Genomic DNA, 26,200 nt, shown 5'->3' with positions numbered 1-26,200 from the left:
ATATCTTATGTTATATGCATAAGTTTCTGGGCCTGAGTAGCAGGCAGTTTACTTTGGGCACACTTTTCATCCGGACATGAAAATAGCACCCCCAAGCCATAAGAAGTTTTAACTGTCCTGTTGCTTAGCAATCACATTGGAATAGTGAGAGCATTCTGACATCACATGCATAAAAAAACTCACACTGGGAGTCGCCGATATTTGGAAGGTTAATATTTGTTTAGTTATTCAGATTTGTCAGGGGGTGCTGCAGCACCCTCAGCACCCTTGTTCTTTTAGATACCCCAGATGTTGTATCAATGCTGTAAGACAATGGCTTTGGCCTTCTCAAATGAGTACTCTAACAAATTCCTCTGTGTTAATAGACTTATTTGAGCAACACAACTGTATGAAAGAAGCAGCACTACCCTGCAAAAGATGGCAGTGCATTTACCTTAGGGTTCATGATGGACATGGAGAATAAACCACCACCAAAGGTATACATTTTTTCCACTTTTATTTTCCGTTGCACAGTAATTTCTATCTACATAATTTCTAAATTGTTTGTGGCAGCAGAGAAAGTCATAAACATCCATGTGAAATTTGCATAAAACTGTACAAGAAAATTGGCTACAATGAGAAAATACTGCAACCCACTGATAACTGTTAAATCCAGGACAGAAATGGCATTATGGCGGACAGACTCCCTCTTGTAAATTAGTATGAATCATACCAGGTAAGAAGAATACTGCATACTGAGTATAGGCAAGAAACAACTCACTCAAAGACAAGAAAAAACACATTAAAAAAATCGAATAGAAAAATAAAAGAGAGCTAGAAGGGAAGGGACGGACCTCAATCATAGACTAGTTGTTTTTTTCCTGAAGTATTCTTTCCACCTTGGAAGATTGAAGCAGGGCTACCTACCGACATCCACACAACAATGCATACTAGAACACAGAGAAGGAGACCAAACCTGTTAGTTAGCATCACCAACATGAGCCACTTGGAACTGCTACTGGAGTAGAAGGAGAATGCAATTAGAAGACAAGCGAGGGAGAGTTGAAGCATGATGTGTGCAGACTCGGACACTGAACATGCGAGGCCGGTCTATGATGGAGCCACATTACACAGAGGTTGCATCATCCTGCTGATGTAGACATCCTCTACTTACCGTGGTTACTGACTTGTTTCTTTTTTTCTTGGTGATTTCCCACAATTGATTGGATACAGAAAGCTTGGTCATGGAAATCAAGTATTTCAGACAAGAAAGACATTGTTGATCATACAACAAACCAACAAATGTTAAAGAACAATGTACAACTGCAAATAGGAAAGGAAAAGACAGCAAAGTTGAACATTAAAGGTAGACTCAGCAATATGACGTAGTTGCAAAAAGTAAATGGCATGGTGGGTCAATTTCTGCAACAACTAAGAGCGTTGAAGGACGATGCTCAACTTCTTCGCTATTTTGGCACCCTGGCTACCCAACACACATGCACCTATACTGTGTGATTGTGTGAGAGCAAAATCTTGCATCTCGCTCATCTCAATATCTGCGGTGCTGCTTGTGGCAACGTCTACCTTGACAGATACTGTGCTGGTCAAATGTTGTTTAGAAGTTAGTAAAACTTTTATGAAGGGCACAATGTTGTGAATACAATAGTTGTGTTCGATTCTGAAAACTTGCTACCCTCACTAGTGGCCTCACGGTTGAGTTGCTGTAATCTTACTCCAACCTAACCAGCCATCTCCTATCAGGATGAGTCGAAAAGGTCTTTGAGAAGAAAGAACTGGAAACTAACTCAGTGACCGAGTCAGAATGCACAGTTCCCAGAGGCCCTGTATAGACAGACCCAGACCTAGTATTTCAATTAGTGAAACACTTGGTGTGTTGAGTAAGTTGAGTAATTGAGTAATAGAGTTGAGTAATAGAACAATGAAATGAAAGCTAAAATAATTCTTTGGCGTTAGAAAAAATATGGCAGCTGTCCTTGTGTCGCTTGCTTGAGCAATGTCAACCACTTTTCAATTGGTCTTAGATTGTCAAACTATTTACCTATTTACAAAAGAATGGTAGAGAAGCCTGGCAGAACATTAAAGTAGATACAGATGAGTGTTTTCACCACTGAAATAGGGACAGAAACAGAGAACAGTTCCGACACACTACACATATAGCAGCGTCTCTTACACTTCAATATATAAAATGTGAATTAATAGACCACTCACACTGACAAAGTTATTTTACGGAAAGAAAAAAGAAAAAAAATGTTTCTGTCTTCAAAAATGCATGACTTTGCCTGAATGTACATATATATATTCCTGCATATATCAACACACACAAATAGGTTTTCCCATGTGTATATACTGTAGTAATCTCCAAGTGTATGTGCACTCAAGGAGTTTATGTCCATACAATATTACTCCTGAAAACCAATCCAATAGGTGTGGATACACTAGCAGTGTATAGGCCTACTGTAACACTGACATAATTCACACAGAGTCATTATTAAAGCCAAACTGTAGTAGATGTTAATGGCATGATGAGGTCAGGGGGAGAAGGTAGCATTTACATGTCAAATTAAACACTTCAGGGAGAGGAGACACTGACGGTCTTGCTTCTAGAGTTCTGATCTTGCTTTTAGATTTCTGATGTGTGTGATACCTGGTAGGACACATTATTTATGGTGACGTGTACTGATCTGCATGATAAATCTATGTATTTTATATCCATGACCTCTTTTTGAATCCAGCCCTTTTTATAAGGATCAATTAATGGGAGTTTGACAAAGCCACAAAACATACTGGCAACATTACCAAATCAAAATATATCATAATTCACAACGTTCACGACAACTAAGAACAAATAAAAACAGATTTCAAGTAAAACAGTCTGAGCTTAAAATTAACGATACACAAGAGGAAGGAAATGAATACATGTATAATACAGTTGTGAACAATATGAAAACAGTGAATCCATATGATGAGGAGAGTCTAGTTGGATCAAGGAGAGAGGATCCAGTGTACATTGGAATGACTTGCTTTTTTAATCCTGCAACTCTCTGCATAGAGCCGGCTGTCACTATGACAACACATCCTGTGACTTTGAGTAGAGCTTCTTATCCCCACCACCAGTTTCGCTCCACCTGTGAAGTTCTCCTCTTGTTGTTTTGCACTTGACAGTCAGAAGTGAATACAGCGTTGATCATTTATATAGATTTATGTATATATAATTATGTATATATATATATATATATATATCATTTTTTTTTCATCTTTTTCCTTTTTGAGATTTTTTTTGTAGTTGTTTTTTCTTCGTTGTTAATTTTTTTCTCAGTTGTGTCTGTTTTTGTCTTTAGTATACTGGCCCCGGATTGGTTGGAGCAGAGACGACCGCACAGAACATTTTGGCGAATGAGGATGAGGGAACCCCAGAGCTCCAACCAACTGGCAGGCCACAGAGGGGAAAACAAACAAAAGATAACAAAAAAAAGGACACCTTTTTTCCCAGTTTGTCCTTCTCTCTAGTCCGATCCTCATATGAAACCTTATGACTGAGGTAAATACAGTATACAACATTGTGCTAGGGAAGAGTATCCCACGTGTCCAGCGAAGGAAGGAGAGATGGAAGGATGTATGGACGGAGAGATGGAGGAGGGGGGCATGTAGAGTCCAGATGAAGCAGTGTCCCTTTGGCTCTGCTCCCCTCTTTCAGATCAGAACTGGTACCACTTCTTGTCTTTGCACTTCAGCATCATCTGTGGAGAGAGGGGAAAATGAAAAACTAGTGTTACAGAAAACTGCCATTTGTCTCCCTCTAGGGGCTATACATGACACTATACAAGTAGCATCTTCTAGGAGTATAGGAGGAAGCTGATCTAAGATCAGTTTTATGTTTTGTCTCACAATGTAATGTCTCTCTTTCTTACATCGTGGGCGTGTTTGCCAAAGGAGTCTGCGCTGGCCAGCATGGCGGCCGTCCTCTCATCCAGCTCGCCCAGTTTCTGCCCTCTCTCGTCCAGCGCTATCCGGGCACGTGCCAGGTCAGCCACCACGCCCGAGGCTGCCCCCTTCATGCCTTCCAGGCCCTGAGGACCTGGGATGTGCTGGGCAAGGCCACGGGATGCTTTACCCGCCTGCATCTCACCAACTGGAGGAAAAGGGTAGAAAGAGAGGTGGAGAGGGGAAGGTAGGACGTGTGAGAGGGAGATTCAGAAAGACAAAGAGAGAGGAAGAGGCAGGTGATTGGGAGATACAAGTCTCTCCCTTTCTGTGCCTATTGTAACAGATATCAAACTTACACTGAGTATGTCATCTTAGTGCCTGCTGTGTTAGGGACTTTGGATGTATTACGATGAAGAATAGAGTTTCTGTGTGTACAGTATGTATGTACATTCTGTGTATCTGTCACTCACATAGCTCCTCTCTGTCCAGGGAAGTTGCTCCTCCCCCAAAAAGCCCTTTGAAGAATCCTCGGTTGGGAGCCTCCGGGGTCTCCACTGGTGTGAATAGTTCTCCTAGCATCTCCTGAAACACGCACATACACACATAAATGCATGTATATTGATTGTGTGTGTGTGTCTGTGTGTGTGTTAGCATGCATGCCTGAGTTCTTGTGTGGATGTATTTGTGAGGTCCTAACCTGCAGGTTCTCGCAGGTCTCCTGGCTGTATGTGATCCTCTGTATCTCAGTGGGGGAGGTGAGGTACATGGCCTGGCCCAGGTTGGTGAAGCAGAAGGTCCGGGCTATCCGCATGTCTGTCAGCGGCAGGTAGTTTACATCAAGCAACGGTCTCAGCCCCGGAAGACTTCAGACAAAGATGGAGACCACATACAGCACATTTTTACTCAAACACAACATCATTCTACTGGCCGTGTCCAGAAAAATAACTTTTAATCTAGAAATCTTAAGTCTAACCTTAGCATTCAATAAGCTATTGTAAAATTAGGTATTATCAATTACCTTTAATGTATGTATTTCTAACCTGTGTGTGGTTGTATGGCCCACTGACTCACCTGAGGGTCATGATGTGTCCGTTAGCACAGAAACAGGCCACACAGTTCCCTATGTTCATCTGGACCACGTCAGCCCTCAGGACGAACGATGTCTCTGTGATGCTGTGTTTGAATATGCAGTTCTGGGAGGGCAGTGCTATGACCTTAGCCTGTTTCTCAGAGCACACCACCGCATACTGGCTCTCCTGCAGCTCCTGGGAGGTGGAGGGCGAGACAGAGACCGGGCGGCGTTTACGGGCTTTGTCTCGCTCCTCACTGTCGGCGCCCACGGCGTTGGGCTCGTACCACAGCTCGAAGGCAGGGGGAAGGAAGGTGCCCGTGTTGTCCAGGAAGGCCATCCTCAGGATACTGCCCTTCAGACGCCCCAGGGTACCTGGACAGATAGGGGAATGGAGATGTTAGCGTGTTTAAATTATATCTACGTGTTATCGAAAGCTTGGACACACCTACTCATTAAACATTTTTTTTCTATATTTTTTACTATTTTCTACATTGTAGAATAATAGTGAAGACATCAAAACTATGAAATAACACATATGGAACCATGTAGGAGAAGTGTTAAACAAATCAAAGTATATTTTATATTTCAGATTCTTTGCCTTTGATGACAGCTTTGCACACTCTTGACATTCTCTCACCGAGCTTCATGAGGTAGTCACCTGGAATGCATTTCAATTAACCGGTGTGCCTTCTTAAAAGTTAATTTGTGGAATTTATTTCCTACTTAATGCGTTTGAGTCAATCAGTTGTGTTGTGACAAGGTAGCGGTAGTATACAGAAGATAGCTCTATTTGGGTAAAGACCAAGTCCATATCATGGCAAGAACAGCTCAAATAAGCAAAGAGAAATGACAGTCCATCAATATTTAAGACAAGAAGGTCAGTCAATGCGGAATATTTCAAGAACTTTGAACGTTTCTTAACTTCTTGGATATAGGGGGCGCTCTTTTAATTTATGGATAAAAAAAACGTGTCCGTTTTAAGCGCAATATTTTGTGACGAAAAGATGCTCGACTATGTATATAATTGGCAGCTTCGGAAAGAAAACACTCTAAGGTTTCCAAAACTGCAAAGATATTATCTGTGAGTGCCACAGAACTCATGCTACAGGCGAAACCAAGATGGAACTTCAACCAGGAAATGGGCAGAATTTTTGAAGCTCTGTTTTCCATTTTCTCCTTATATGGCTGTGAATGCGCCGGGAATGAGCCTGCCCTTTCTATCGTTTCTCCAAGGTGTCTGCAGCATTGTGACGTATTTGTAGGCATATCATTGGAAGATTGGCCATAAGAGAATACATTTACCAGGGGTCCGCCCGGTGTCCTTTGTCTAAATTGGTGCGTAATCTACAAGCTGCACACAGTCATCCAGTGATTGAGAGGAGAGAGGAGGCTTTCAACGAACGATATATATCATGAAGAGATATGTGAAAAACACCTTGAGGATTGATTCTAAACAACGTTTACCATGTTTCAGTCGATATTATGGAGTTAATTTGGAAAAAAGTTCAGTGTTTTGAAGACTGAATTGTCGTTTTTTTTTGGTAGCCAAACGTGACGCACCAAACGGAGCAATTTCTCCTAAACAAATAATCTTTCAGGAAAAACTGAGCATTTGCTATCTAACTGAGTCTCCTCATTGAAAACATCTGAAGTTCTTCAAAGGTAATGATTTTATTTGAATGATTTTCTGGTTTTTGTGAAAATGTTGCCTGCTGATGCTAACGCTAAATGCTACGCTAGCTGCGCTAGCTGTTACACAAATGCTTGTTTTGCTATGGTTGAGAAGCATATTTTGAAAATCTAAGATGACAGTGTTGTTAACAAAAGGCTAAGCTTGAGAGCTAGCATATTAATTTCATTTAATTTGCGATTTTCATGAATAGTTAACGTTGCGTTATGGTAATGAGCTTGAGGCTGTATTCACGATCCCGGATCCGGGATGGCTCGACTCAAGAAGTTAAAGTACAGTCGCAAAAACCATCAAGCGTAATGATGAAACTGGCTCTCATGAGGACCGCCACAGGAAAGGAAGACACAGAGTTACCTCTGCTGCAGAGGATAAGTTCATTAGACTTTAGACCAGCCTCAAGAATTGCAGACCAAATAAATAAACAGAGTTCAAGTTACAGACACATCAGAACTGTTCAGATGAGACTGCCTTCATGGTCAAATTGCTGCAAAGAAACCACTACTAATGGACACCAATAAGAAGAATAGACTTTCTTGGACCAAGAAACAGACAGAAAATAGAAAAATTACAAATTTACCTTATTTGTTGGTTATTTAAAAATTATTTACTTAACAGTAAGATATTTCTGTCCTGCTAATGCTGTGTTTTATGGTCTCCACTCTAGCACCCTGCAGCTATTCTGGGCATATGGTTTTACTAGAGATATCTTGAGCTGACAATTGATTAACTTGGTGATAAAACCTACAGCTGGCATTCCAGTGACAGGCTGGTGGATGTAACTGGAATAGAGAGGAGTAGAACAAAGATCTCAATGGTTCTTAGACATCCTGGCATCTGGGAAATTAGGCCAGGGTCAGGGGTTAAGATAACACCTGGTGCAGATAAAGACAGGATGAGCCCAAAGTGGTTTATGGTGCCCCCAATCTATATGGGGGGTGGGCGTTGAACCAGCTATGACTGAGAAAAAATGGGAGATTTTTGGTTCCAACAGCTGTATCTTTGTGAGATGCAGAGTAGGTGAACGGATGATCTCCGCATGTGTGATTCCCACCTTGAAGCATGGAGGAGGAGGTGTGATGGTGTGGGGCTGCTTTTCTGATGACACTGTCAGTGATTTATTTAGAATTCAAGGCACACTTAACCAGCATGGCTACCAGAGCATTTTGCAGCAATACACCATCCCATCTGGTTTGTGCTTAGTGGGACTATCATTTGTTTTTCAACAGGACAATGATCCAACACACCTCCAGGCTGTGAAAGGGCTATTTGACCAAGAAGGAGACTGATGGAGTGCTGCATCAGATGACCTGGCCTCCACAATCACCCGACATCAACCCAATTGAGATTGTTTGGGATGAGTGAAGGAAAAGCAGAGTGAAGGAAACGCAGCCAACAAGTGCTCAGCATATGGTGGGAACTCCTTCAAGACTGTTGGAAAAGCATTACAGATGAAGCTGGTTGAGAGACTACCAAGATAATGTAAAGCTGTCATCAGGGCAAAGGGTGGCTACTTTGAAGAATCTCAAATCTCAAATAAATGTTGATTTGTTTAACACATTTCTGGTTACTACATGATTCCACATGTGTTATTTAATAGTTTTAATGTCTTTGGCGCCGAAGAGGATGGCTGACGTTTTACATGCCCGTAATCAATTTTTGTTATTTAGTTCATTTTTTTGCTCCTAACCAACTGTGCTATTTTGTTAGTTTTTAACTTATTTTTAAACGGATTTTGTACATAATGTTGCTGCTACCGTCTCTTCTGACCGAAAATAACTTCTGGACATCAGAACTGGGATTATTCACCACGGACTGGAAGAAGCGGTTGAACGACGACATAGACAATAAAGAGCTGGAGAGATTTTCAATGCACCGGCAGAACAGAAAAGCTACATCTGGTAAGATGAGGAGTGGGGGTGTGTGTCTATTTGTCAATAACAGCTGGTGCACGATGTCTAATATTAAAGACATCTCAAGGTATTGCTCACCTGAAGTAGAGTATCTTATGATAAGCTGTAGACCACACTATTTACCAAGAGAGTTCTCATCTATATTATTCATAGCTTTCCATTTACCACCACAGACCGATGCTGGCACTAAGACCGCTCTCAACCAACTCGTTAAGGCCATAAACAAGAAAATACTCACCCAGAAGCGGCTCTCCTAGTGGCCAGGAACGTTAATACAGGCAAACCTAAAACAGTTTTACCAACTTTTTACCAGCATGTCACATGTGCAACCAGAGGAAACAAAACTCTAGACTACCTTTAATCCACACATAGAGATGCATAGCTCTCCCTCACCCAGCATTTGGTAAATCCGACCATAATTCCATCCTCCTGATTCCTGCTTACAAGCAAAAACTAAAACAGGAAGTACCAGTGACTCACTCAATACAGAAGTGGTCAGATGGTGCGGATGCTACGCAACAGGACTGTTTTGCTAGTAGAGACTGGAATATGTTCCGGGATTCATCCAATGACATTGAGGAGTACACCTATTATGGTGGTGTCAGAGGAAAGCCCATAAAATTGTCAGAATCCAGTCACCCAAGTCATAGACTGTTTTCTCTGCTACCTCACGGCAAGCGGTACTGGAGCGCCTAGGACAAAAAAGGCTCTTTAATAGCTTCTAACCCCAAGCCATAAGACTGCTGAACAATTAATCAAATGGCCACCGGACTATTACATTGACCCCACCCCCACCCCCTCCATTTGTACACTGCTGCTACTCGCTGTTTATTGTCTATGCATAGTCACTTCACCCCTACCTACATGTGCAAATTACCTCTAACCTGTACCCCCACACACTGACTCGGTACAGGTATCCGCTGTATATAGCCTCGTTATTGTTATGTTATTGTGTTACTTTTTATTATATTTAACTTTTGTTTTTTTGGTACATTTTTTCTTAACTTTTCTTGAACTGTACTGTTGATTAACGAGTTGTAAGTAAGCATTTCACGGTAAGGTCTACACATGTTGTATTTGGCGTGTGTGACAAATAAAGTTTGATTTGATATCTTCTATTGTTCCACAATGTAGAAAAAATAGTAAAAAATAAAGAAAAAACCTAGAATGAGTAGGTATGTCCAAACCTTTGACTGGTACTGTAGATTATGTGTAGAGCCAGATGTAATGTGTGTACAGAAACATGATAACATATAGCAAAGAGTTGTTAGCATGCCTTATGTATTCATTTGCATACTCGCACAATCACACACATACTCATCCATTTACACATAACCCAGACACCCACCGCTAGGCAAGACGATGACAGGCTGCAGTAGCCTCTGTTCCCCAGCAGGAGGCAAGTTGAGGGCCACAGCCAGCACTGTGCCCAGGGAAGTGCCCACGTACAGGCAGGGTGTGATGATGCTGTCCCCCTTCCGAGCGAATGTCTCACAGAAGTGGAAGGAGGTGATGGCCTCGCGTGCCTCCTTGTCGATGGAGGTGACGGAGGAGGAGCGTGAACGGCTGAAGGAGTTGTCCCGGTAGTCTAGTGGGTTGGCGCCCCGCGGAGGACATACAGACAGGAGGACAGTAGAGGAGAGGGCACAGAAAGGTAAAGCACCCGCACACACAGAGAGAGAATACACACAACACACAAACATACAGTACCTGAATACTGTAAACAGCTGTATGGTTGTTAGACTGCAGTTGGAATATGACAAACATTGCGGTTAAAACATTATTGTATCACTGAGCTAAAAGAGCATTTAGAGTCGGGAGAAGCAAACAGTGAGCAGACATATTAAACAGGTCTATAACACCTTATAAAATGTAGTAAAATAGCTGTGGATGAGCAGATGTACTGTATCTTTTTAACAGTACACAAAAAAACTGCGGGGAAAACCTTTTTCCTTACGTGGTAAACTAAAAGTTTGAGGTCCAGATGGGTCACAATGAATATAAAACAACTTTTATCTCTGGGGCAGATGGAACTCATGAAATGAAGAGTCAGCACATAAAGAACATTTGGCATGTAGGAGAGAGACCCATGGGGAGATGTCACTAAAACTTTACAGCCTTGTACTTGACTGATTTTATTAATCAATAAAAACAACACACCCATCATCACAACCTTAAACAAGGTTTCAATTTAATACGCCAATAGAGTCTTTTTAGTCTTAATAGCAATTTGTGAGTTGATAATGATTAAGTTAATAAGAATTAATGGGATGATGAATTAACTAAACTTCATAAACAATGTCTAAACACTTAGTTAGTGTGTTACAGTGGCTTGCAAAAGTATTCACCCCCCTTGGCATTTTTCCTATTTTGTTGCCTTAGAACCTAGAATTAAAATATATTTTTGTTGTTACATTTTATCTACACAACATGCCTACCACTTTGATTATGCAAAATATGTTTTATTTTATAAGACAAAAAAACAGAAAACATGAGCGTGCATAACTATTCACCCCCCTCTCCAAAGTCAAAACTTTGTAGAGCCACCTTCTGCGGCAATTATAGCTGCAAGTCTCTTGGGGTATGTCTCTATAAGCTTGGCACATCTATCCACTGGGATTTTTGCCCACTCTTCAAGTCAAAACTGTTGTAGCTCCTTCAAGTTGGATGGGTTCCACTGGTGAAAAGCAATCTTTAAGTCATACCACAGATTCTCAATTGGATTGAGGTCTGGGCTTTGACTAAGCCATTCCAAGATATTTAAATGTTTCTCCTTAAACCATTTGAGTGTTGCTTTAGCAGTATGCTTAGGGTCACTGTGCTGCTGGAAGGTGAAGCTCCGTCCCAGTCCCAAATCTCTGAAAGACTGAAACAGGTTCCCCTCAATAATTTCTGTTTATTTAGCATCATCCATCATTCTTTTAATTCTGACCAGTTTCCCAGTCAAAACGTAAAAACATCCACACAGCATAATGCTGCCACCACCATGCTTCACTGTGGGGATGGTATCTCGGGGCGATGGGAGGTGTTGTGTTTGTGCCAGACATAGTGTTGTCCTTGATGTCCAAAAAGCTCAATTTTTGTCTCATCTGACCAGTGTACCTTCATCCATATGTTTGGGGAGTCTCCCACATGCCTTTTGGCGAGCACCAAACATGTTTGCTTATTTTTTTCTTTAAGCAATGGCATTTTTCTGGCCACTCTTCAGTAAAGCCCAGCTCTGTGGAGTGTATGGCTTTTAAAGTGGACCTATGGACTAGAGGTCGACCGAATTATTACCGATTAATCGGACGATTTTTAAAAATGTATTTGTAATAATGACAATTACAACAATACTGAATGAACACTTTAATTTTAACTTAATATAATACATCAATAAAATCCATTTAGCCTCAAATAAATAATGAAACATGATCCATTTGGTTTAAATAATGCAAAAACAAAGTGTTGGAGAAGAAAGTAAAAGTGCAATATGTGCCATGTAAAAACTAACGTTTAAGTTCCTTGCTCAGAACATGAGAACATATGAAAGCTGGTGGTTCCTTTTAACATGAGTCTTCAATATTCCCAGGTAAGAATTTTTAGGTTGTAGTTATTATAGGAATTATAGGACTATTTCTCTCTATGCAATTTGTATTTCATATACCTTTCACTATTGGATGTTCTTAAAGGCACTATAGTATTTCCAGTGTAACAGTATAGCTTCTGTCCCTCTCCTCGCCCCTACCTGGGCTCGAACCAGGAACACATCGACAACAGCCACCCTCGAAGCATCGTTACCCATCGCTCCCCAAAAGCGGCAGCCCTTGCAGAGCAAGGGGAAAAATTGACGTCTGTGATTGAAACGCTATTAGCGCGCACCCCGCTAACAAGCTAGCCATTTCACATCGGTTACCCCAGCCTAATCTCGGGAGTTGATAGGCTTGAAGTTATAAACAGCTCAATGCTTGAAGCACAGCGAAGAGCTGCTGGCAAACGCACGAAAGCGCTGTTTGAATGAATGCTTACGAGCCTGCTGCTGCCTACCATCGCTCAGTCAGACTGCTCTATCAAATATCAAATCATAGACTTAATTATAACATAATAACACACAGAAATACGAGCCTTTGGTCATTAATATGGTCCAATCGGGAAACTATCATTTCGAAAACAAAACGTTTATTCTGTCTAACGGATGGCATTCCTAAGTCTAAATATTGCTGTTACATTGTACAACCTTCAATGTTATGTCATAATTATGTACAATTCTGGCAAATTAATTACGGTCTTTGTTAGGAATAAATGGACTTCACACAGTTTGCAACGAGCCAGGCGGCCCAAACTGATGCATATACCCTGACTGCTTGCACGGAACACAAGAGAAGTGACACAATTTCCCTAGTTATAAGAAATTCATGTTAGCAGGCAATATTAACTAAATATGCAGGTTTAAAAATATATACTTGTGTATTGATTTTAAACTAAGGCATTGATGTTTATGGGTAGGTACACATCGGTGCAACGACAGTGCTTTTTTCACAAATGCGCTTGTTAAATCATCACCCGTTTGGCGAAGTAGGCTGTGATTCGATGAGAAATTAACAGGCACCGCATCGATTATATGCAACGCAGGACACGCTAGATAAACGAGTAATATCATCAACCATGTGTAGATAACTAGTGATTATGTTAAGATTGATTGTTTTTTACAAGTTAATGCTAGCTAGCAACTTACCTTGGCTTCTTGCTGCCCTCGCGTAACAGGTAGTCAGCCTGCCACGCAGGCTCCTCGTGGAGTGCAATGTAAGGCAGGTGGTTAGAGCGTTGGACTAGTAACCGGAAGGTTGCAAAAACGACAAGGTAAAAATCTGTCGTTCTGCCCCTGAATAAGGCAGTTAACCCACCATTCCTAGGCCGTCGTTGAAAATAAGAATCTGTTCTTAACTGACTTGCCTAGTTAAGTAAAAGTGTAAAAATATATATTTAAAACATGTTTTTTTTAAATCATCCGCAATTCGTTTCCAAAAATACAGATTACCGATTGTTATGAAAACATGAAAGAGGCCCTAATTAAATCGGCCATTCCGAATTATCGGTTGACCTCTACTATATGGACAGATAGTCCAATCTCCGCTGTGGAGCTTTGCAGCTCCTGTAGGGGTAATCTTTAGTCTCTTTGTTGCCTCTCTGATTAATGGCCTCCTTGCCTGGTCCATGAGTTTTGGTGGGCGGCCCGCTCTTGGTAGGTTTGTTGTGGTGCCATATTTGTTCCGTTTTTTAATAATGGATTTAATGGTGCTCCTTGGGATGTTCAAAGTTTCATATCTTTTTTTATAACCCAACCCTGATCTGTACTTCTCCACAACTTTGTTTCTGACCTGTTTCGAAAGCTCCTTGGTTTTCATGGGACCTTTCAGAACAGGTGTATATATACTGAATCATGTGGCAGATCATGTGACACTTAGATTGCACACAGGTGGGCTTTTCTGAAGGTAATTGGTTGCACCAGATCTATTTTAGGGGCTTCATAGCAAAGGGGGTGAATACATATGCAAGCACCACTTTTCCATTTGACATTTTTTCAAGTAATTTCTTTCATTTCACTTCACCAATTTGGACTATTTTGTGTATGTCCATTACATGAAATCCAAACAAAAATCTATTTAAATTACAGGTTGTAATGCAACAAAATAGGAAAAACGCCAAGGGGAATGAATACTTTTGTAAGGCACTGTATATGTCAACACTTCTCAAAATATTTACCAGACTATATTATCCCTGCATCAGACAGATTTGGCACATTCAAGGTGCTGACCAAATACCCCTCTCTTTCCCATTCAATGATTTCTGCCATTTGGGCATCCTAGGAAGGAAATTGTGCTTTTTGTTTTGGGTAAACTGTGCAGATAAAACAAAGTTAAAGGACGTTTTGTTCTGTAGTTGCATCTGTCGGTCACCTATAAGAAAACATTTGAACTTTTTGAAAAGACTAATCACAAAGTAAACAAATAGAGAAACAGAAAAGAGGAAGAGAAAGCTTCTGAACACACACACATACACAGAACGCTCTATTGTGCAACAGTGTGCTGGTTAGTTTACCGTAGCAGTTGGTAAAATATCCAACCAAAATGTGTTGTAGTAGAACTTTTGTTAAGTTCTCTACAATTTCTTTTGCTGGGCTTCCCGAGTAGCCCAGCGGTCTAAGACACTGCATCGCAGCGCCACTACAGACCCGGGTTTGATCCCATAGGGCGGCGTACAATTGGCCTAGCTACGTCCGGGTTAGGGGAGGGTTCGGCCGGGGGGACTCATCACGCTCTAGCAACTCCTTGTGGCGGGCCGGGCGCCTGCACGCTGAACTCGGTCGTCAGGTGAACAGTGTTTCCTCCGACACAATGGTGCGGCTGGTTTCTGGCGAGCGGGTGTTAAGAAGCTCGGTTTGACAGGTCATGTTTCGGAGGACGCATGACTCGACCTTCGCTTCCCGAGCCAGTTGGGGAGTTGCAGCAGTGAAACAAGATTGAAATTGGGGAGAAAAAGGGGGTAAAAAAAGATAGAATAATAATAATTTGCTTTCTGTCCTCTCCACCTCTTATCTCCAGGTTTATCTCAAGAAGTAGCAGAGAGACTGCCAAATGATGATCGTTAGTTAGTTAGTCTGACTGTATTTCTGAGGAAATCCATAGGATGCTATCAATTTGGTAGTCGACGGGGCTCTTTGCCAACCCTAGTGCAATATATGTACGATAACATCTTATAGAAAACTACATAAGGTTCTATTCATGGATAGTAGCCTAACTATGGAACTCATATTATTCCTTTGAGATGCTCATATCGTGAGACCATTTGGACTTGAGGATACAGTGCGAGTCCAGTTTTTTTGAAAAAAATGATTTAGAAAAGCAAAATTGTAAACACGAAGTTAAGGCTTACCCAAGTCTGGCTTTAGCTCAGTAGGCAAGCTTAATTTCCGTGACATCTTTGCTGGAAAAAAGAGAACATCCCTCTTTACAAACACACCTAAGCTAACACGACAGGCCATGCAAAGCTAGCTAGAAGCTAGGAGTTGGGAACTAGCAGATAGGACTGAGCTGTGGTTGTGCTTATAGCATTACAATACATACACATTGCTGGGCATTGCTTTATTGTGCTTCATTGGAGGCAAAATGCTTTAGAATGAAACAGGAAGGAAGCATTAGAGCATCAGAGGAAGACAACCCTGTTGAATCAAAGAGGAATGCTGGAACGGACAAAATAACAACAAGGAAGTAAGCTGTCGTACGTCGCACACACAGTGCCCTGGAAGAGAGGAATTGTAAGAAGATACACATTCATTAAGAACCCCTCACCACAGGAGCATGCATCGAGGACAGGAAGGTAACAGGAAACAGGAAGTGAGCAGGATGGAAGAAGACAGTGGAAGGACAATACAGTGCAAGCAGAGAAGGTGTATCTCTGGGGAGGCCTACAAGGCACTGTTAGCTAAGTAGTCAGAACTACATTAACTTTTGGAGCCTGCAAAATTACAGTCCATTTCTATTCCTTATTAACTAATGTTACAGACACCTTGCAAACAGAATTGCACACAGAATTTGTATTGTCAGCAAAGACAGCACTTCTTAAAACTGATAATTTCCCTAAATCTACGAGGTAGAGAATGGTAGTGAATATAAACCTTGCTGCAAAGTCAACGGTGTCGGACAGACAGAACAGATTGAATACAAATAGACTGCTGTGATGTCATAACTACAGACAGACACACAGCCAATCAGGAGCGGGGGTGAAGGTGGAACAATCGTTGAGGCTGATAAGGACATTTGCCACAGGCACATTTCACGATGTGACAATCGTGCTACAAACATGTAGCATGCAATGGTGGTCTAGGGTATACCGTTATAAGAGTGTGGGTGTGTGCATATTATTTTAGTGTTTTCTAAGTCAAACAGTGATTCAGTGCCACTGAAGTGACTATGAAACAGAGACAGAGACAGGTTGTTAGAAGAAAACAGGGGCGGACACCTTATTTTATACAGTGTACTATCCCTGACCAAACTACTCCAGGGTTGAAGTCTTTGGCCACTCTTACCTCCTCTACCCCCACTTCCATTGTAGAATTGCTGATGGTTTAACGCCAACACTTTTGGGAGGAAGTAGATAAACGTGCAGTTAGAAACATCCTGGTACTTTACCATACCGCCTACCAATCACTTTTCCCGAAATGTGTCCATTTGTGGAAGGACTGTTTTTCTGCTTGTTATCATTGTAACATGTAAACCAATTGGTAGCAGTTTACCTCAATCTTCAGTTCCAACACTACCTGGGTGCATGCAGAATATTTGTTGACATTGTGTACATTTTTGCTCAGACTAATTATTTTCTTAGCGGCACAAAGCTTTAAAGCCTTGTTGACTCTCCCGACGACTCTAGAATCTCAATTAAGGAAGAGACATATGCGCAAGTCAAGACTGCATGTCCGATATGCCATCCTCATAAATAGCAGGTGAACTGAGGCAGTGTCTAGCTAGCAACACCAGACGTTGGGGGTTGGGGTAGTTGGCTGAACACCTGGAACATAGCTTGCAGTGGGATTTCAGTCTTGGGACCTTTTAAAAAGCAGCTCAGCTCTGTGTTTGAGCCTCAATGTCTGTGTGTTAATATCAAGCTACCAGTAATGAGATGGAACTGGGTTGTTCTCTCATTAGCATGCCTCGTCACCTCAAATGCTAATTTATCAAACCGAGAATAGATGTCGAGGGCAGGGCATCGAGGAGGCACCTTGTCTTGACAGTAACGATTTGTTTGTGCAAATCTAACAACGGGCAGATGTTTGGATTACGTTGTGTGAAAGGTGTTGTTTGTTGTTGACCTGTTTATGACCATGTTCCATATACTTTAGGTAATAAATAAATATTTAGTTTGTCAACAATCTATAATTGAATCGTCATCTCCTAGCTACATGATCCGATCTCACTTGGAACTCACATGGAAGTTTTCAGTTTCATATCAAATCTAGATCTGCAAATGCCACAGCATTATATGAGTAAAACCCACTGGAAAGAAAACCACAACATCAGGTCCTATAAAAGTCCAAACAAAATATGAGGTCTGGAAGACAGACAATATCCTAGATAGAAAAAAATAGATTTTGGCAAATCGTAGGATCCTAGAAAAACCTTTTTTTCTGATTTTAATGGGATTAATTGAGGTTTTCCAAGACTGTAAAGTCCATATAAACTAAACAAACCCTCCTTATATTATATTGATTCTTACCAAATAGGATATGAGTTTATATCTTGGACTGACTTCAGAGTACTCACTAATTCAGTGAGTTTTATGGTCTTTAACTGTCTAGGCAATTCAGAATCATTAGTGGCCTCTCCGCAGTTTACTGCTAATGTCTCAGGTTTTGATAAAACATACTAAAACAACTGCCAAAATCAATCTGATACATACTTTCTATTTTATTGAAAGTATGACGTGTCAGTACACAACTGAGACCTGTAACAAAAGTCAATAAAGTCTGCCTGAAATCAAACTTTCACAGTCAGAGAACTGTAACATCCAAAGGTTTGACATCCAAAGGTGTGACATCTAAGAGAAAACCATATTTACCAATAGCAACCAAATCTCGCTGATGCATTCTAATAGAATTGCATGCAAATACACTATATACACAAAAGTATGTGGACACCCCTTAAAATTAGTGGATTCGGCTATGTCAGCCACACACATTGCTGACAGCTATATAAAATCAATGTAATCTCCACAGACAAACATTGGCAGTAGAATGTCCTTGACTGGCCTGCACAGAGCCCTAACCTCAACCCCATCGAACACCTTTTAGATGAATTGGAACAGCGACTGCGAGCCAGGCCTAATCGCCCAACATCAGTGCCCGACCTCACTAATACTCTTGTGGCCGAATGGAAGCAAGACCCAGCAGCATCGTTCTAAAATCTAGTGGAAAGCCTTCGCAGAAGAGTGGAGGCTGTTATAGCAGCAAAGGGGTGACTAACTCCATATTAATGCCCATGATTTTGAATTGAATGTTGTTTACAATGAATTCATCATTTTCAGGTTAGGTCAATATATAGTCTTCAAGTGAATCATGCTTATTATCCACAACCCACCTGTTACTAAACAATGGGTTGTGGGTAAAGTCAGTAGGTGTTGTAACTGATGTGGGTACCAGTGTAATGCTAACTCTAACATGCTGAAAGACAGTTCACCTGAAGTGGGGGACTTGCAGCGGTCTTCTGAGGCAGAGCCCTCGTTGATATCACACAGGCCTACAAGCGGAAAAGACAGACATTGCACGACATTAGATATCATTATTATCAAACTGCAGATTACATGCACTCTGTCCTTTTCTCCTTTCTGTTTGATAAGAGTTCATGATATGTAGGTTTAATTTGAGCATAGCGCCATTTTCCCTGCCAAAGAGACCAGAGGTGAAACAGACTAAACAGACTGCTATCCAAGCCATTGCCCTTGTGCTGTGCCATTGCCCCAACCTTCCTGTACATAGAGCCAGAAGTTCTAGGCACGCAGACAGACAGGCAGACAGGCAGACAGGCAGACAGACAGACAGACAGTCAGACAGACAGACAGGCAGGCAGGCAGGCAGGCAGGCAGACAGACAGACTCTAGTCCTGTAGGTAGGACAGACGGCACAGCTGGAGACGTCATTACTGCTCAGACCCCACACTCTGACAGGTGCCAGCCCACCGCTAACCAAAGTCAATTACACCAGATGCTGCACACACACACACACACACACACACACACAAACACACACTTCTAATTTCCTCATCAAGCTGTTGCTAAGCAACGCAGGTTACATAGTCATTACACCACAGCAGTTATTGGCATTGATTTGGTGATGCTGAAGACTGTAGTACAATCACTGAACAGAAGGTGGCAGTATGTCATAATGCAGTCAGTGACGCTGCTGACTGTCAATAACACAGTGCTGCACTGACAGGGTGTGTGTAGGAAAGGAAGACAGGCGTTTATGTGTCTGAGTGTGTGTGCCAGCCAGGCACCACAGAGAGATGTACTGGATCGTCAAAAGAACTATTTAGATACCATTCAAAATCCTCTCAAGGATTTGCAAAGATACAGAGACAGAGGAGAGGAGACAGAGAACCTCACATAACCTCGTCACCACCACCATTGCTATTTCTTGACTGCCTGCATGTGCATGTGATACAGTCTGAACAGTCTGTAAGCACATCTACCAAATATACCTCTCATCCCTATAACATCGTATAATACTGCATCAGCCCATATCTACATACCTATAAGTAGTAGTTTAATTAAGATGACATAAACCATATCTAGTACTAGACTACAAAACACTGTACTGAATGTCCATATATAGTACAAGCCTACATAGAGCTATCTGCTTGGTGGTAAATCAGTGACCTGGTAACAGTCTTTACCATTACCTCCGGAAGGCTGGCGCGTCTTGCGTGGAGAGCGAGGCTGCCTCTGGTAGGGATCGTTAGACCCATACAGCTCCACTGTCCCCAGGTTCAACAGCACTGTCTTCTGGAGGTAGTCCACCACCGCCAGACCATTACTGTTCCCAAACACAATCCTGTTGGAGAGAGGAAGTGGAGGGGGGGGGAGTAGGGGTAGGGAGAGAGAGAAGGGGGAGAGGAGAGAAGGAGAAGTTGAGAGAGGGAGAGATGAAAATATACATGAAATTGGGGTTCAGGTGAGATGTAGCTAGTTCTACCAGAAAGCAAAGCAGCAGAAGTCTCCGTCTGAATTTCCCAGCAGACATAAATTGTGTTGACACGGCTTGATTCCATTCCAGCTTGGCTGTACTAGGAAAATCATATCAATCATACCAAAACCAGGGCTCAAAACCACATTTTGACTCTTTGAATTGAGGACTTGTTACTCATGTTGAGATATCGACCACTCCTTAAAACGTATCTTACTTTTACAGTATCCTTGGTTGGTTTGCACACAGCTCCAGATTTAACTGCCATATTGGGTTGTTTCATTAGGGTGCACAGTAAATCTCATATAGATACACTGTCTATCACCTTATACTTACAGGCCGTAGGAGGAGTTGAGGGCCAGGCTTGTGATCTGTTGGGGGGGCTCTCCACTCACCCATACCAGCTGCACCACCAAATCTACCTGGTACCCTGGAGACTGCTTTAGAGGGGTACTACGCACCCTACAGATGGAGAGGGAGAGAAAGAAAGAGAGAGGAAGAGGGGGGGTAGCTCCCCACCCAGTTGGATAGCCTATGGGTGGGTATAAATGCCCACTTTGTTGCAGAGAGGGAATGTGTGTGTATGGTAAGTACTGTATGTGATCTGGTGGTGGTGCAGGGTGCATACTTAAGGCAGGGTACGTTGTCTCGGACCCCGTCAGAGGAGTTGCTGCTGCTGGAGGGGTGTGTCGGGGGTCCAGTGGTCTGGGGGCTGGGTGAGGCTGCTCCGGGGGTGGGCAGGTCACGGTCACCCCCTCCTCCCCCCTCTGGAGGGGACTCCATGTCATTCACCTCGTACTGCAAACGCACCTCCAACAGCTGGGGTACACACACATTCCAGAAACTCAATTCTGAAAGTTAAGCAGCCTTTATTTCAATATGACTAAAGTGCCTTCTGAGCAGTTTCTTTCCCACCACTTGAATCAGTGAAAGCTAACAGTGTCTCTTCAAAGAGAGAAGGACTCTTCATCTTTAAGGACACCTACAAATGGTCTCAGCATGTCAACCTGGTGAGTGGCTTTGCCTTCTGGTGTGTGTGTGTGTGTGTGTGTGTGTGTGTGTGTGTGTGTGTGTGTGTGTGTGTGTGTGTGTGTGTGTGTGTGTGTGTGTGAGTGTGTTTTTGTGGGGGTGATTGCAGGGTCAAGGAGGTGCTCTGAAGTGAAGATATCCCAGGGTTTCTTCTAAGTCCTCCTTCAGGCTACTGGACTGCACTGCCACTCCTCCCCAACCCCAACCCCACACACACACAACCAATCACCAGGGCGTGGGGGCGTGGGTGCGCTGGTGCATGATGGGAGTCTAATTAGCAGTATTGGAATGTGTATGTGATGCTGATCTGTGCCCTCTTTTCTCTCTACCTCTCTTTCTCCCTTCCTCTCTCTGTATCTGGGGTTGGGGGTAAATATTGCCCTGTGAGAAGAGAAGCTCCTCTCCTAATTTTAAGATTCACTGCTGTTTAAACTCTGCTCTCAATCTCTCCACAGGTCACATACTTGATCTCAGACAGACAGACAGACAGACCAAACGCATACCCCCTGACCGACCGACCGACCGACCGGCAGACCCAAGGCATCATGGTTAACCAAACGCATACCCCCTGACATAACACTGACAAGGCTGCATTAGCATCATATCATTATCTGCATTCCAACAACTCACGTCAATTCACTTCTCACAGCTGCCGCAAAATAATGATCCACTGGTTAGGTTGTTAACCGTGTGTGTGTGTTGTCATGGCAGCCACATTGTGTTCTTACTGGCTGGAGACTCATCTAATGGGGCATTGGGAGGCCGCAGGAGTGAAGGGGTAAACACTGTCTTTAGGAACAGTCTTCAGGAAACAAGAAACATTACTTAGCCACTAATGAGAGAAGGGAGAATCTAGCTGTCTACGGGTGGCTATATTTACCACTACAGTGTGTGTCTGTTGTCATGGCATACATACTGGCATACAGGCTACATACAGGCTTTAAGCATAGATAATAAATGGGTATGTTTCTCAGTTTACACTATCCAACAATTAAACATGGTAAGCACTGAGAAATGGTGAACACACACACACTGACCCACCTGTACGACCTCGGTGGTGATCTCCTGCTTGCTGAAGCGGTATATGATGAGGTTGGCAGACACCCCGGCCACACACAGCATCCTGCTCTCAGGACACCAGGCCATGATCTGGATGGCAAACGGGTCCTCGTCCACAATCTCTGTGTTCTGCTTTTCCTCCTTATTATTCCTGCTCTTCTCAAACACCTTGGCTGTCTTCAGCTTGTATAGTACCTGGAGCATTACTGGGGGGAAAAACAGGAGAGTGCTCAGTTACGCACCAGGGACATTAGTAGACAGTACAGAGTTGGGAAACTGTGCAACATGTTGACTCCTTGTTGACTTCTGGTTAATCACACTTTAAGGCCATCTAGGCCAAGATATTATATGTAAGGAAGTCCATGTAAAGGCACTTACTTGCAGAAGCATCCCAAAACTTCACAGTCCCATCAGCATGCCTGTGAATTGCAAAGGAAAAGAGAGGAAAAGCGCGAAGAAAGGAGAGTGGGCAGAGAAAGAGAGAGGGAATCATTACGACTTCAGCTTCCTGCACACACACCCACAGTTCTAATGATTCAGCTTGGCTTCACCTCTGATTATATTCTAGATTCAGCTCTACAGAAGAATACATCGAGAGGAGAGACCATAACACTGTCACTGGCACTTGGTGTCACCCGTTCTCCAATCTCTCTTTATATGTTTTTTTTTTCTTTTTGCCATTTCAGCTGAACAGAGAGCTGGAGACAGAGAGAGATATTCTTGGAATCCATTTTTGGTTCCTGGTAGAACTCTTTTGGGTTCCATGTAGAATCCTCTGTGGAAAGGGTTCTACATGGAACCCAAAATGGTTTTATCTGGAACCAAAGAGTTATACATGGAACCAGAGGGTTCTTCTTTGGGAGCAGCCCGAGAACCCTTTTTTTGGTTCTGGATAGCACCTTTTTTTCCAACAGTGTACTTTGCTATGCTGGAGCTTTGCCTCGGAGTGAGACGTGGGGAGAATACTAACACAGGGGTGTCTGGGGATGAGAAGAGAGAGAGCGAGGCGGAGGAGTGTAAAGGGACCCCTTTTTCCAAGCCCATGCCTCACTGTCACTTTTCAAAGTTCAAGTATTCTACACTCCCATGGGTGGGGGGGGGTGAGTGCTATCTAGAACCTTAAAGGGTTATTTGGCTGTCCCCATAGGAGAACCCTTTGAATAACCCATTTTGGTTCCAGGTAGAACCCTTTTGATTCCATACAGAAGCCTTTCCACAGAGGGTTCTACATGGAACCCCAAAAGTGTTCTTCCTGGAGCCAAAAAGGGTTCTACCTGGAACCAAAAAGGGTTCTGGTATGGGGACAACCGAAGAACTGTTTTGGAATCCTTTTTTCTAAGAGTATAAAAGGCTTCTTCTCCCTGTCTGTGAGTTTTTCCCCCATCATGACTGCTAGGCAGGATTGGAAAAGGTAATATGGTTAAATAGAGTTGGTCTCCTACCCAGTGATGATGATCTCAGGGTAGCTCTGTGTTCCAAGGCCCCAGTTACCACCACTTATGGGCCATTCCTGCAAAACACAATACAACAAACAAGACAACACAATAAATGGTCATTATTGAGATTGAAACATACTGTATGTACAGGACCAGTCAAAAGTTCAAGGGTTTTTCTTGGTTTGTATTATTTTCAACGTTGTAGAATTGTAGTGAAGACATCAAAACTATGAAATAACACATATGGAATCATGTAGTAAAGTAAAAAGTGTTTAACAAATGAAAATATATTTTAGATTCCTCAAAGTAGACACCCTTTGCCTTGATGACAGCTTTGCACTCTCTTCGCATTCTATCAACCAGCTTCACCTGGAATGATTTTCCAACAGTCTTGAAGGAGTTCCCACATATGCTGAATGTTTTTCCTTCACTCTGCGGTCAAACTCATCCCAAACAATCTCAATGGGGTTGAGGTTGGGTGATTGTAGAGGCCAGGTCATCTGATGCAGCACTCCATCACTTTCCTTCTCTGTCAAATAGCCCTTACACAGCCTTGATGTGTGTTGGGTCATTGTCCTGTTGAAAAACAAATAATAGTCCCACTAAGCGCAAACCAGATGGGATGGCGTATCGCTGCAGAATGTTGTGGTAGCCATGCTGGTTAAGTGTGCCTTGAATTCTAAATAAATCACTGACAGTGTCACCAGCAAAGCACCCCACACCATCACACCTCCTCCATGCCTCATAGTGGGAACCACACATGCGGAGATCATTCGTTCACCTACTCTGGGTCTCACAAAGACACGGCAGTTGGAACCAAAAATCTCAAATTTGGACTCATCAGACTAAAGGACATATTTCCACCAGTCTAATGTCCAGTGCTCATGTTTCTTGGCCCAAGAAAGTGTCTTCTTATTATTGGTGTCCTTTAGTAGTGGTTTCTTTGCAGCAATTTGACCATGAAGGCCAGATTCACCGTGAAGGCCTGAACAGTTGATGTTGAGATGTGTCTGTTACTTGAACTCAGTAAAGCATTTATTTTGGCTACAATCTGAGGGGCAGTTAACTTTAATGAACTTATCCTCTGCAGCAGAGGTAACTCTGGGTTTTCCTTTCCTGTGGCGGTCCTCATGAGAGCCAGTTTCATCATAGCGCTTGCGACTGCACTTGACGAAAACGCTTTGAAATGTTCTGCATTGACTGACCTTCATGTCTTAAAATAATGATGGACTGTCGTTTCTCTTTGCTCATTTGAGCTGTTCTTGCCATAATATGGACTTGGTCTTTTACCAAATAGGGCTATCTTCTGTATACCACCCCTACCTTGTCAGAACACAACTGCTCAAACGCATGAAAGAAATAAAATGACTTCAAATGATCTTTTAACAAGGCACACCTGTTAATTGAAATGCATTCCAGGTGACAACCTCATGAAGCTGGTTGAGAGAATGCCAAGAGTGTGCAAAGCTGTCATCTAGGCAAAGGGTGGCTACTTTGAAGAAACTCAAATATAAAATATATTTTGATTTGTGTAACACTTTTTGGTTCCTACATGATTCCATATGTGTTTTTTCATAGTTTTGATGTCTTCACTATTATTCTACAAGATAGAAAATAATACAAATAAAGAAAAACCCTGGAATGAGTAGATCTGTCCAAACTTTTGACTGGTACTGTATAAGGAATCAGTGAGAAGATCATTTCAGATATAATCTAGCTTTCCTACACACATTATATAAAACATTATGAGAGCATTGGAATGAGACAGGAGGGAAGCAAAAGGAGGGAGACGAATGCCTTCTCTTAGCTACAGCCTGGGCTGATGGGATGTCATTTTGTCTGAGAGATAGAGGGAGAGGGAACCTTTACCACGGTGACAGACGCAGTCGAGGAAAGGGATGAGTAATGCTTAGGTCCTTGTGTGTGAGTGTGTGTGTGTGTGCGTGTGTGTATGTGTCTGAGAGAGTTTGAATCTGTTTTATACGTTGTTTTAAATGCAGTAGCACATACAAAGGTCCGTGGTATGACTCAACATTGATCTTTCAGTAAGAACACTTCCCACCGCTACCCCTTAACAAACAGCAGAAAGAAACAGGGAAGGAGAGAAGGGGATGGAGGGAGGAGAGGGTCAGGACATGGTGACATTTCCAACAGCGGGGGAGAATATAACACGAATACAATGACATAAAAAGTGGCAGAACAGAGATACTGTAGGATAGAGGGTAGAATACAGATAGGATTAGAAAAAATGTAGGGTAAATGAATGGATAAATCCATACATTTGAAAAGAAAAAACATTCAGGAGATAGGATTGGAATGTAGAATATAATGGGATAGATTATATACTGTATAACTTTCAACGTAAAC

At 42.4% G+C, this 26,200-nt stretch overlaps 1 protein-coding gene across 3 annotated transcripts in view; it reads right to left on the bottom strand.

Annotated features, from left to right (window-relative positions):
* Window positions 1–481: 481 nt before the first annotated feature.
* stxbp5a (syntaxin binding protein 5a (tomosyn)) overlaps window positions 482–26,200 on the bottom strand; it is a 157,198-nt gene continuing 131,479 nt past the window's right edge. Inside the window, exons 13-27 of one of the 3 annotated variants that reach the window (XM_042321893.1) lie at window positions 23,840–23,907; window positions 22,776–22,816; window positions 22,380–22,603; window positions 20,938–21,128; window positions 20,646–20,771; window positions 20,026–20,177; window positions 18,805–18,864; window positions 16,662–16,712; window positions 15,509–15,559; window positions 9,945–10,226; window positions 4,996–5,368; window positions 4,622–4,787; window positions 4,395–4,506; window positions 3,909–4,129; window positions 482–3,737 (exon numbers count right to left, since the gene is read on the bottom strand). In XM_042321893.1, the coding sequence (XP_042177827.1) occupies window positions 3,696–3,737; window positions 3,909–4,129; window positions 4,395–4,506; window positions 4,622–4,787; window positions 4,996–5,368; window positions 9,945–10,226; window positions 15,509–15,559; window positions 16,662–16,712; window positions 18,805–18,864; window positions 20,026–20,177; window positions 20,646–20,771; window positions 20,938–21,128; window positions 22,380–22,603; window positions 22,776–22,816; window positions 23,840–23,907 (2,160 nt within the window). In that variant the 3' untranslated portion in view covers window positions 482–3,695. The remainder of the gene's footprint in view (window positions 3,738–3,908; window positions 4,130–4,394; window positions 4,507–4,621; window positions 4,788–4,995; window positions 5,369–9,944; window positions 10,227–15,508; window positions 15,560–16,661; window positions 16,713–18,804; window positions 18,865–20,025; window positions 20,178–20,645; window positions 20,772–20,937; window positions 21,129–22,379; window positions 22,604–22,775; window positions 22,817–23,839; window positions 23,908–26,200) is intronic. The other 2 variants (XM_042321894.1, XM_042321895.1) reach the window with 2 other exon arrangements.

This window comes from Oncorhynchus tshawytscha, linkage group LG05 (assembly GCF_018296145.1).
Source record: "Oncorhynchus tshawytscha isolate Ot180627B linkage group LG05, Otsh_v2.0, whole genome shotgun sequence".
NCBI classification, from domain to species: Eukaryota; Metazoa; Chordata; class Actinopteri; order Salmoniformes; family Salmonidae; genus Oncorhynchus; species Oncorhynchus tshawytscha.
The sequence above is the reverse complement of the archived record's forward strand: the minus strand, read 5'-3'. Positions and strand labels throughout refer to the sequence as shown.